At 43.9% G+C, this 12,814-nt stretch overlaps 1 protein-coding gene across 5 annotated transcripts in view; it reads left to right on the top strand.

Moving 5' to 3' along the window:
* TAFA4 (TAFA chemokine like family member 4) overlaps window positions 1-12,814 on the top strand; it is a 293,701-nt gene that overhangs the window by 70,797 nt on the left and 210,090 nt on the right. For all 5 annotated transcript variants that reach the window (XM_029601059.1, XM_029601060.1, XM_029601061.1 and 2 more), the window contains one exon: window positions 11,734-11,869. In XM_029601059.1, the coding sequence (XP_029456919.1) occupies window positions 11,790-11,869 (80 nt within the window). In that variant the 5' untranslated portion in view covers window positions 11,734-11,789. Of the gene's footprint in view, window positions 1-11,733; window positions 11,870-12,814 lie in introns of those variants that run through there.

Raw genomic sequence — 12,814 nt, 5'->3', positions numbered from 1 at the left:
AAACCCCTCTGAAATGGCTTGTTGTTTTATTTTTTTTACTCAGATACCGTCCATAGCAGAAGTAAAGTTACGCAGAGGGGGCCTTGGCGTGCACCGGATCGCATAAATATTTATGAGCCCATGTACCGCCCCTTTTTGAGAAGTTCCGAGATGAATGCACAGCGGCATTTACGTGCATATCTTGGCGACTTTTAAAATCTGCTCGGCATGCGCAAACCTGACATAGTCACGCATCCCCTAATTAATGCGTACGTCAGGATTTTAAAATCACCTTAAAAAGGGGGCTGCAGATTTCCACATGGTGAGAATACTCTTCTTCCCCACAAGATAAGCTTTTTGTATTAACAGTTTAGTCCCTTTTGGCCCGCACTTGAAAGGATGAAATCTCGTCAAATAAGATCTCCCAGTGGAAAAAAGAATTGTTTGCGCTTTAATCAATTGAAGGAAGTCATTTATTTATTTATTTTATTTAATTTCTTTTCCTATACCGATGCTCAAGACTAGGTCTTATCGTACCGGTTTACAATATAACTGAGGGGAAACCAATTAACATCAAGGTAGAAAGTAAAGTTACATTAAACAGGGAGCATAAAACCTGGGCAATGGAAGACATAAAACAATGGAAGACATAAAACCTGGGCAATGGAAGTCATAAATCCCAGCCCAAAATTTACCTATAACTATGCAAGACCAAAAACTATGTCCCAATGCACTCAGTGAGAATGCACACAGGGGATTAAATCTGTATCCCTAAATCCAGAGATAAGCCCGAGCTGGAGAAATATATGCCCATGTTAAAAATGTATATTGCGTTTCCCATAAGACAGAATTAGCAATAAAGGCTGGAATTCTCTTGAAGCTGGAGTGTAGTTGTAGATCTATAACATTAAGGGTTAGATCTTTCTTCCACTTTTTCCAAGTAATGAACCAAAATCACACAGTGGGCAAATAGGCAGCAAGGCTTTGTATTACCTGGAGATTGTTACCCCATCAAACTCCTCGATTCTAAATAGTCCGTCTAATTTATCACAGAAGAAATATAACAATTGGGAGGGCATTAGCCCAAAATATGTCTTAATTGTAGATAAGCAAAAATAATCTTTAGCAGAAAGTTCAAGTTTGTTTGAGAGTCTGAAATGGTAACACGGAGCCATTTTTATCAACCACTTGCCGAAACTGAAAGATCCCTTTAGTCTTCCATGATCTAAATACTTCATACTGGGAATCTGATGAGAAATGTGGGTTACCTTGTGTTATAATTAGTGAGGTTTGGGTGGACCCTTGGACACTGTGGCAGCTGACCACGCTCACGGGGGGAAGTCCCTTGAGGGGCCACAGGTCAGGCTCAGCTCTGGACACACAAACACAGATATTTATTTAGACAGTTTGAGAAGCCACCAGATGTGGTAGTAGTGAGTAGAAGATGTAGCCCGGCTGGGCTAGTATTCCCCAGGGCGCTGGAACAGCAGTTACTCCAGTAGCAGTGCTGTAGTGGAGAGAACTGAGAAAATGAGTACAATAGAACATTCACAGAGTCCCAAGTATGGAGAAGCCTCGAGATAGGGAGAGCTGGCCCTCGAGGAGCGAGTACCAGATCCCTGGGAACTGAGAGACTCGTTGGCAAAGTACTCACACAGTGGTTCCATGTAGGAGATGGCACTGGTGCTGGAACGGAGGCAGGCCCTCGAGGAGCGAGTATCTGGTTCCAGGGAGACAGCTCTGAGGACTGGATGATAGTAGTACTCACTGATGGTGTCTGTAGCGAATTCTTCCAAGTAGAAGAGGAGATAGATGCAGGCAGCGGGTCAGGGAACATGAGCCCTCGAGGACCGAGTACCGGTTACCTAATAGCGACCTGAAAGAAGCAAAAGAGGCCCCCGAGGAGTGGGTACCCCGTTAGCAGAAAGAGTCCAATAGAAGTTGGAAAGGCAGAGTAGTTGGGTACGGAGAGCGAATCCCATCCGTAAGAATTCCCCTTGCTAACTCAATGGCTAGCAATAAACTGTAGGCTTAAATATTTGGGCAGGGGGACGCCCCTGAGGAACGCGCCAATGAGGAAATAAGAATGAGGGCTGAGCAGCGCACACGCCCTAAGGTACCTGAAGAGCATGGCAGGAGGCAGTGCCCAAGCCGGTCCGGGGACGCTGGAGAGGACGGCAGGCGGATGCCGCGGCAGCCAGGCATCTGTGAAGAGCAGGAGGAGCTGCAAAAAAGGAAAGATAGGCGGAGTGAAGCCATCGGGAAGTGAAGGTCGCAACACCTTGCATAGGTAATGTTGGGTTTGTGGCATAATGTGGACTCTTGGTCGAAATGGCCATGACTCCTCCCTCGGGGAGGGGCCCCATGGGGAACACAGCGATAGGCTAGATTCAATAGCAAGCGGACACAGAGGAAAGAAAGCTTTATTATATTGCTGTGATGAAGATGATTCTTGTCCAAGGTACAGACAGTGCTGTAGTCCAGCGATATCACAGTAAGGCTCCAGATAGTCTCAGTAGTAATGTAGTTGCTGATCTCACCCAGATGTAGCGAAGGTCCGGTAGTGTTCCGCAGTGCGGGATAGATAGGCCATGAACCTGAAGGGTGGAGCGAGGAGAGCTTGGAGTGTAGCAGTACTCACAGGGTAGCAGCGATGATAGCTTTCTTCGGTATCGAGTGAAGAGAAGGACCCATGGTCCAAAGTGCAGGATAGGCCCCCGAGGAGCACCGAAGGTACCTGGAATAAAGCAGACAAGACCCCTGAGAGGTGGGTGTCCTGAAGGTTAGTCTGAATAACCCTGGAGGGCGAGTAGAAGCTAGGGGCTCCTGAGCAGCGGGTACCCAGAGCTTCAGTAGGTAGTGAAATACCCTGGAGGGTAGTGAGGAATCCAAGCGAGCAGCTTAGAAGCGGTCAGAGTAGCAAAACCGAAGCCCTTGCTAACTCGTTGTATTGGAGCGGAGTGGAGGTTTAAATACCCAGAGGTACTGATGTCATGCGGTGGGGCCACCCCCGAGGTTCTCGCCATGACATGCTTAAGAACGTGGGCAGCATGCGCGCGTGTGCCCTAGGAGGCCTCAGGAAGAAGCATGGCAGACGGGGACGCCCATGCTGGCTTGGAGACGCCGAGGGGTTCGGCAAACAGCAGTGGAGGTGGCCATCTTCCCGAAGGAGGAGGAGAAAGGTAGGTGAGGCAGAGCGATGGATGCAGCAGGTAAATAGGGAGAAGTATGTCAGGAATGACCTATTAACTCCCAATTGACTTTTAATTGATCCATCTACTTCAAAATGGAGTTCTTTTTTTCACTGCTTATTCTAGACAATTCATTGCCAGAGGATGTGGTTAGTGCAGTTAGTGTAGCTGGGTTCAGGAAGGGTTTGGATAAGTTCTTGGAGGAGAAGTACATTAACTGCTATTAATCAAGTTTATTTAGGGAATAGACACTGCTATTAATTGCATCAGTAGCATGGGATCTTCTTAGTGTTTGGATAATTCCCAGGTTCTTGTGGCCTGGTTTGGCCTCTATTGAAAACAGGATGCTGGGCTTGATGGACCCTTGGTCTGACCCAGCATGGAAATTTCTTATATTCTTATGTAAATAGTTAGCTTTGGTTTTTGGTTACAAATCAGTGATAATAATGTTTAAAGTATTTTTTAAGGTCAATGCATGATTAAGCTGTGGAATTTGGTGCTGGAGAATGTAATCAAGGCTAGTAGAATAGATGGATTTAAGAAAGGCTTGAATAAGATTTCCACGGGTCAGATCCATTAACAGTTATTAGCTGGATAGACTTGGGGCTTGATACTGCTTCCTTCTGGGAGTGAGCTGTAGGGAAAGGATGTTCCTGTTGGGATCTAACGGGTACTTCCAAGTGACTCGGACTAACCACTGTCTGATACAAACCACTAGTCTGATGCAGCATGGTGCTTCTTAAATTGTTCATTCATAAAAGTGTATTTGAGAAAATTTATTTGAACTTGCATCATAATACATACAGATAAAATATTGCATGGATTAACTCATTTCACTCAGCATATAGCTAAAGGGAACTAAAAAGTGGGTCTAGATATAAGCACAGCCTTGAGCACCAAATTCTGAAGGCGCCATGCTACCACGGTGTCATCCATGCCCACCTCAAGCCATGATGTTCAGCTGATGCCCTTATCTGTAGCAACAGAACAAGAAGGTCAACAGAGGGCCTGTGATTTGGCACACAATCATAGGCTCTATGATGGCTCACCCTTTGTACTAGGTTCATAAAAAATGCATTGAGGGCTATGTGCTCCAGTCTAAGGTAGAACCTCTGGAGAAACGCATTGAGAATCATGCTCGAAATCCTCCTTTGAGATCGAATTGCTCCGATGAAGCCTGTCGGCGAAACGCTGGCCAACGTTGGCATTTTATTCACAGGAAATGAAATGTGAGGAATTGAGACTAACATCGGAGCATTCTGAGAGCGGTGAAGCAGCTAAGTTGATTTTTAAGAAATAATTATATTTCATTATTTGTCTGTGGAGAAATGCTTCGGTGATTTTGAAAAATTGACTGCTTTAGATGCACTGCAGGGCGTCTTGTGCATGACTTTTTTGCATATATATACTTGAGAATTAAAAAATAATAAGGGCATAAAATGGAACAATACAATATAAATTTATAGAAATAAAGGAAGGCTGGAAGTTTTTCAGACCAATGATTGGAATAGAGCGAGTCCTTTAAATGGATGGTACTCGCCGGTATTCTGAGGTCTTTTCCTCCATTAGCTCATATTAGAGCTGCACTCTGGTGGTTGATATTTAATTGTGGATTTAAAATTTTTTTTTAGGGAGAACACCTTGGTGTTTTTGTCTGTACTAATGTTTTTGGTAACAGGAAACCCATGTGGAAGGAGTGGGCAGAGTTGATTTGCATGTCAGATTACAGGCCCTACGTTGACATTTTCTTTTTCATTGCTGGCTGAGATGAGGAGAGAGGACCAGGGTGGGTGCAATGGGAGAGGGGATAATCTGGGCAAAGAAACTCTGGGGGAACTCTTTCCCCCCCCCCTCCCCACACATTGCAATCTCCTGGGGAATCACAGTACCTATGGGTGAAGATGGTTTAAATCCGGCCCTGCTAACAAGTCTAGGTTTTTTGGGGTCAGGTTTAAAGGAATATTCCACCCAGCTGACATAAAAAGCACTCTCTTTTTTTGAAATGCTATGTAATGCCATAATATCCATTTAACACTCTCACAAATATGTTCATTTTCAGTGTATTTTAGTGAGAAACAGAACCATGGCTAATAACTTTAATGTGGTAACCTCATCCCCATTTCCTTCTAACAGCAGTCCAAAGAGTTGCCTGGCCACCAGTTACTTCATGAGTGGTCAGGCCATAGTTTTAGTATGGCACTTTTTCATGAGCTTCTTACAAAGAATGAACAAGCAGATTAGAGCAGTCCACATGTTATTTAAATTAATTATAATGTAAGAAATCTATTTCCTCTGCTTTTAGTTTTGTGTCCAAAGTATTGTTATCCTTGGGATGATCATGCATGATGATCTTAGTACTGAAACAGTGTGATATGACAACAGACAGAGCCAGAGGGATGTTGGGGTGCATAGGGAGAGGCAGAACCAATAGTGAAGGTGATAGTGCCTGTGTACGGGTCACTGGTGAGACCTTACCTAGAACATGCTATCGAGTTCTGGAGGCTCTTCTTTCAAAAGGACATTGAAAAGGTGGAGGCGGTCCAGAAAAGAACTACCATAGTATTGCACAGTCTGCACAAAAATCCCTCAATATTTATACCCTTAAGGAAAGGACAGACTGGGGTGGGGGATATGAGAGACATTAAAATAATCTCAAAGATATGAATAATGCCAAAGAAGCAGACCTTTTTCAGGGGAAGCAATGCGTGAGAACAGTTTAGTTAAGTTTAGCTTATTTCCTTCTTATCTCACATTTTCAACATAAAATCAAAGTGATTTACAAAAAAAAAAAAAAAAAAATTTACATCCAATGGTTCTTAAGCTTTTTTGGGTCCTGGACCCATTTGAGAATCTGATAAAAGCTATGGATCCCCTCCCCAGAAAAATGCACAAAATCTTTTTTTTTTTGTGCATGGTACACAGATCCCATGAAGCCCATTCTTGGATGCCCTAGGGATCTCTAGACCCTGGGTTAAGAACCCCTGTTCTAGAACAAGAAGTTATAGTATGAGGCTCCAAGGGAGTGAAACTTAAGAGCAATATCAGGGAATATTTTTTCATGGAAAAAGTGGTGCATCCATGGAATGGGCTGCCAGAAGATGCAGTAGAAAAACAAATGGTAATGGAATTCAAGAAATCATGGGCTAGGCAGAAAATTTCCCTAGTTGTAAAGAAGTGAGGGGAAGCCAGAGATAAACTGGATTTTATGGTTATTGCACCAGGAATGAAATTGGGCAGTCTAGATGGGCTTCATGATCCTTATCTGGCATCATATTCTATTTTTCTCTTTTTCTGTACTTGGGAAGGATATTTATTTAAAATCTTTTCTATACTGTCATTAAGTTATTTACCATCATAATGGTTTACAGGCTGGCACAAATAGGCGAAACAAGAACATAAGAACATGCCATACTGGGTCAGACCAAGGGTCCATCAAGCCAGCATCCTGTTTCCAACAGTGGCCAATCCAGGCCATAAGAACCTGGCAAGTACCCAAAAACTAAGTCTATTCCATGTTACCATTGCTAGTAATAGCAGTGGCTATTTTCTAAGTCAACTCAATTAATAGCAGGTAATGGACTTCTCCTCCAAGAACTTATCCATTCCTTTTTTAAACACAGCTATACTAACTGCACTAACCACATCCTCTGGCAACAAATTCCAGAGTTTAATTGTGCGTTGAGTGAAAAAGAACTTTCTCCGATTAGTTTTAAATGTGCCACCTGCTAACTTCATGGAGTGCCCCCTAGTCTTTCTATTATCTGAAAGAGTAAATAACTGATTCACATCTACCCATTCTAGACCTCTCATGATTTTAAACACCTCTATCATATCCCCCCTCAGCTGTCTCTTCTCCAAGCTAAAAAGTCCTAACCTCTTTAGTCTTTCCTCATAGGGGAGCTGTTCCATTCCCCTTATCATTTTGGTAGCCCTTCTCTGTACCTTCTCCATCGCATTTATATCTTTTTTGAGATTCGGCGACCAGAATTGTACACAGTATTCAAAGTACGGTCTCACCATGGAGCGATACAGAGGCATTATGACATTTTCTGTTTTCCTAGCGTGTAGCAGATGGACTCAAAAGAAGTGGGTATAGCGTGCTCGTGCTAGCAGTTGGAGACGGATCTGACATCAGCACGGGTACATATACCCCCACAGGAAGTGAAGCAGTTCAGTAATTTCTGAAGTTTGGAGCTCCTTCACGCTCGCTGAGCGTTCTTCCAAATTCTAGAGAACCTAGGCTGGGTAGTAAACTTAAACAAGAGTTCCCTACAGCCGTCTCAGTCGAAGGAATACCTAGGAGTCCTATTCGACACTCAGGCAGACAGAGTCAGCTTGACTCCCAAAAGAAGAGAAAAGCTCAAGAGTTGTCTGCAGGCGCTGCTGCGCGCCGTCCGGCCCACAGCTTGGGATTACCTACAAGTCCTCGGCCTGATGGCATCCACTCTGGAGGTGATACCATGGGCACGGGCGCATATGAGGCCATTACAACGCGCACTCCTATCCAGGTGGAGCCCGCAATCACAAACTTACACCGTACATCTCCCTCTGCCAGCCAGGGTACGGAATCAGCTGCGATGGTGGCTGCAGCAATGCCACAGGAGCCGGGGGTCCAGGATGTCCTCCAGACTCTTCTCTGCTCCATCGCCCAAGGGCGATGGAGCAGAGAAGAGTCTGGATGGAACATCAACCGACTAGAGGCACGGGCAGTCAGGCTAGCGTGCCTGCGACTTGCCCACAGACTACGACACAGAGCAGTCAGAGTGATGTCAGACATCGCCACCACGGTGGCATACATCAACCGACAGGGCGGAACCAAAAGCCAACAAGTATCACTGGAAATAGCTCCCCTGATGACTTGGGCAGAAGCGAATCTCCAGGACATCTCCGCCGTCCACATCGCCGGGAAGGGCAATGCCACGGCGGACTTCCTCAGCAGAGAAAGTCTACATCCCGGGGATTGGCAACTGTCACCCACGGCATTCCAGATGATTGTGAATCAGTGGGGGACTCCGGGCATGGACCTACTAGCGGACAGGTCCAACGCTCAAGTACCCAGATATTTCAGCCGCAGGCGGGATCCTCTGTCTCAGGGGATCAATGCACTGGTGCAACCATGGCCCCAGGGGATTCTGCTGTACGCTTTTCCGCCATGGCCCCTGCTGGGTGCCATTATACACAGGATTCGGCGGCACAGAGGCCTAGTTCTTCTAGTGGCCCTGGACTGGCCAAGAAGACCCTGGTACGCAGACATGAGAAGATTGCTGGCAGGGACTCCACTACCCCTGCCCGCCGCACAGGGGCCTGCTGCGCCAAGGTCCCATATTTCACGAGAATCCGGCTCAATTCTCTCTTACGGTCTGGCCATTGAGAGGGCTAGACTGAAGACTCGAGGATATTCGGGACCGGTAATAGATACGCTCCTCAGAGCACGCAAGTTCTCCACATCGCTAACTTATATAAGGATCTGGAGAGTATTTGAAGCTTGGTGCGAAGCTCATAACACCAATCCTCATGCCGCTCAGATTCCTATCATTTTGGACTTCCTGCAAGATGGTCTTCAGAAGGGTCTGTCTCTCAGTTCCATCAAGGTCCAAGTGGCAGCACTTTCCTGCTACGGACCACGGAGTGACAGCAATAGCATCGCCACACACCCAGACGTTTCACGTTTCCTGAAAGGAGTCAAACACATTCGTCCGCCACTGAAGTGGCCCATACCTCTGTGGAACCTCAACCTAGTTTTGGACTTTCTAGCGGGACACGCCTTCCGTCCACTTCGAGGCCTGTCCCTCCGTTTGTTAACCTTGAAGATGGTGTTCCTGCTGGCTGTTTGCTCCGCACGCCGTGTCTCCGAGCTACAAGCACTGTCTTGCCGTGATCCGTTTCTCCGAATCACGCCAGAAGCCATCCATCTTCGCACAGTTCCTTCCTTCTTACCCAAAGTAGTATCGCACTTCCACCTCAACCAAACCATCTCTTTACCTACCACAGACGGTTTGAAGAAGTCAGAAGAAGGTCGAGTTCTACGCCATCTCGACATAGGCAGGCTACTGCCCAGATACCTGGAAGTGTCCGAAGCAATACGAAAGACGGACCATCTGTTCGTTCTACACAGCGGGAAGAAGCAAGGGGAAGCGGCCTCAAGGGCAACTATCGCCCGCTGGGTCAAAGAAGTTATCAAGGCAGCCTACGTAGACGCGGGTAAACCTCCGCCTCTACAGGTCAAGGCCCACTCTACCAGAGCGCAAGCGACCTCTTGGGCAGAAACGAGGATGCTGTCGCCTGCTGAGATATGTAAAGTGGCAACGTGGTCCTCCCTCCATACCTTCTCCAGATTCTACCGTCTGGATGTCCAGGCCAGGGAGGACACAGCATTTGCGAGGGCAATCCTACACGGACCTCGGGCAGCCTCCCGCCCAGTCCAGGAGTAGCTTTTGTACATCCCACTTGTTTTGAGTCCATCTGCTACACGCTAGAAAATGTAGAGATTACTTACCTGATAATCTCGTTTTCCTTAGTGTATGCAGATGGACTCAGCATCCCGCCCGGCTGCCAATATTCATGGGATTTCACAGGCTCAAGGTAAGCCATGTTTTATTACATAGGGCATCCACCCTGCCGGGTGTCTACGCCTTCCGGTTGAGAATCCTGGCGGTCTCCAGCTACTATCAACCGGTCAGGGTAATCCTGTTTAATTAATCGATCGGTCAGTACTCATATAGCTATGACAGCTTTGCAAGGAAGATTACTGAATTGCTTCACTTCCTGTGGGGGTATATGTACCCGTGCTGACATCAGATCCGTCTCCAACTGCTAGCACGAGCACGCTATACCCACTTGTTTTGAGTCCATCTACATACACTAAGGAAAACGAGATTATCAGGTAAGTAATCTCTACATTTATTCACCATTCCCTTTCTAATAATTCCCAACATTCTGTTTGCTTTTTTGACTGCCGCAGCACACTGAACCGACGATTTCAATGTGTTTTCCACTATGACGCCTAGATCTTTCTTGGGTTGTAGCACCTAATATGGAACCTAACATTGTGTAATTATAGCATGGATTATTTTTCCCTATATGCATCACCTTGCACTTATCCACATTAAATTTCATCTGCCATTTTGATGCCCAATTTTCCAGTCTTACAAGGTCTTCCTGCAATTTATCACAATCTGCTTGTGATTTAACTACTCTGAACAATTTTGTATCATCTGCAAATTTGATTATCTCACTCATTGTATTTCTTTCCAGATCATTTATAAATATATTGAAAAGTAAGGGTTCCAATACAGATCCCTGAGGCACTCCACTGCCCACTCTTTCCACTGAGAAAATTGTCCATTTAATCCTACTCTCTGTTTCCTGTCTTTTAGCCAGTTTGTAATCCACAAAAGGACATCGCCACCTATCCCATGACTTTTTACTTTTCCTAGAAGCCTCTCATGAGGAACTTTGTCAAACACCTTCTGAAAATCCAAATGTTAGTACTTTCACAGAGGTGCCAATAGATAACCGGTAACATATAATTTCATACAATATCTATTTGAAACATGTCATATAATGTCCATTGAATACATGTCTCGTGGTTGGCTTACATGTAATTCGTTCTTGTACTTTCAGGTTAAATCTACTTTTATCAGTGAGATAAATAATGAAAGCCCATTCCACAGGAAAAAATAGGATTTTACCCCAGAAATCAGAGCTTTGATTAGTGTCCACCATCAAGGCAAGAAAAAATATGCATATTTTCCTTTGCTTTATGAAGAGACAGGGAATCGAACAACACACTTAATTTTGCATAATGAAATCTACGGGCATTGTTTTACTTGAAAACAGTCACAGAGAAAACAGGTGCAAATGTTTGTGGAGATTTTTTGAGGGGGCATAATCACTTTTGCTTTAATTATTGGTTAACACCCCACAGCTAAAAAGTACCCATAGTGTTATCTGTGCCAACATGGGTGGTTTGGTTATTGCCTTCTATTAGGGACTTTCTATGATAGGCTGCTGACGATTTAGGAAGAATAAATAAGGTGCATGTATATGACAGACAAAAAAGACATGAACTCATCTTCCACATAATAACAAATCAAAGAGGCAGAAATTATTCATTTTACATTATATCTGAATATTTTAAGTGAAAATAAACATAATTCGGTGAGAGGATTTATTTTAATCTGTGATGACTCTATACTTCCAAAAATCATTTTTCTTACTGGGCAAGTCATGCAGAAGTAAATAAAGATAATATGCAATGCTGCAGTGAAATCTAATTATTTTGCTGTACATAGGGAGGGTAATTTTCAAAGGCGGTGTTTTATCTACAGAAATTACTTGTTACAAAACTGCCTGCCAGATATGTGGGTAAACCTACATGTCTAACATGGTTCCTTCCTATGAAATTCTCCAGATTTCCTGGGCTGGAGAATCTAGCGCTGTTGGCTTTGGGACTTGCCATAAACGGTAAATGGCATTGCAAAACAATTGTTTTGGAAGTAGGGCTGCATAGCACATCACCTTTTGAAACTTTAATTGCTGTCTCTTCTGCTTTTCTTGGTAGGTACCTGACAGGGAAGAAATTTTCTGAAATGCAGAAATGGTTGTTTGTAGTTGCAAATGGGAATTTGGAGTAACTCTGAAGCACATACTGAAATAATTGTGTTTGACTGGAACAAAATTCATGTAAAGTCCCCAAGGTAAGACAACTCTTTTACGATAAATGTATAGACAAAGAGGATTCTGGGTTTTGGCTGGACAGATTGCACATTTTAGTCTGGAAGAGGAAAGAGTACTCTACTTATTGCAAAAAAAACTATTTATTTTTTTTTTTACTCCTAATCTGTTGTATATTTGAAATGATATTTGTGACCCAAACGATTGAAATATATAGGTGTTGGTGACTAACTGCCCTTTTAATTCAAATCATTTAAGGAAAATTACCAATATATAAGAATCTGCAATGCTAAGCAATGAACTCCATTAGACTCTTGAGTGACAAGATAGGTCAATTGGACATCACAAAAAAGTCACTTAACTTGGAGTTTAAAATAAAATTATTATTATTTTTAATTTGGGTAGCAAACTCTTCCTTTGCTATCTAGGTGGCTTGACTTTTGCTTGAAGCATCTACTGGTCAGTGATCTGTTGTGGTGCCCACTAACAAAAAAAGGACAATTGCTTTAACACAAAGTCTTTCAGTCAATCAATGGTTGATTGAAATTCCAGGCCACCTTTTTGCAAATAGGTTTGTGCTTGCAAAAGATCCATCACTTCACATTGAGGAATTGGAAAGGAGAGTTCCACTGGGAAGCTTGGAAAGGGAGCAAGGTACAGCATTTTTCTTACCAAAAAAAAAAAAGAGCAGAATTTTCCAAATTACAATGTCTTATATATTTCTTTTTTATAGAGAAGATAAAAAAAGCAAGACTTACCAACTACCCATGCTCCAGTAATTTGTATTAGTTTACCTGCCTGTGTTTTATGGCATGACATCAGTAATTTACTTAAAAAAACCAAAACATCCCAACAGCTGGACAGAAACAGAACATACTGGATGACCAGTTATTTAATGAGGAGAAATAGGAAACAGGCTAAAAAAAAGACACATATTCTGCTAGATCTGCATCCACTACATTTCATGC

This window comes from Rhinatrema bivittatum, chromosome 4 (assembly GCF_901001135.1).
Source record: "Rhinatrema bivittatum chromosome 4, aRhiBiv1.1, whole genome shotgun sequence".
Lineage (NCBI taxonomy): Eukaryota > Metazoa > Chordata > Amphibia > Gymnophiona > Rhinatrematidae > Rhinatrema > Rhinatrema bivittatum.
This window is presented reverse-complemented; position numbering and strand designations above follow the sequence as displayed.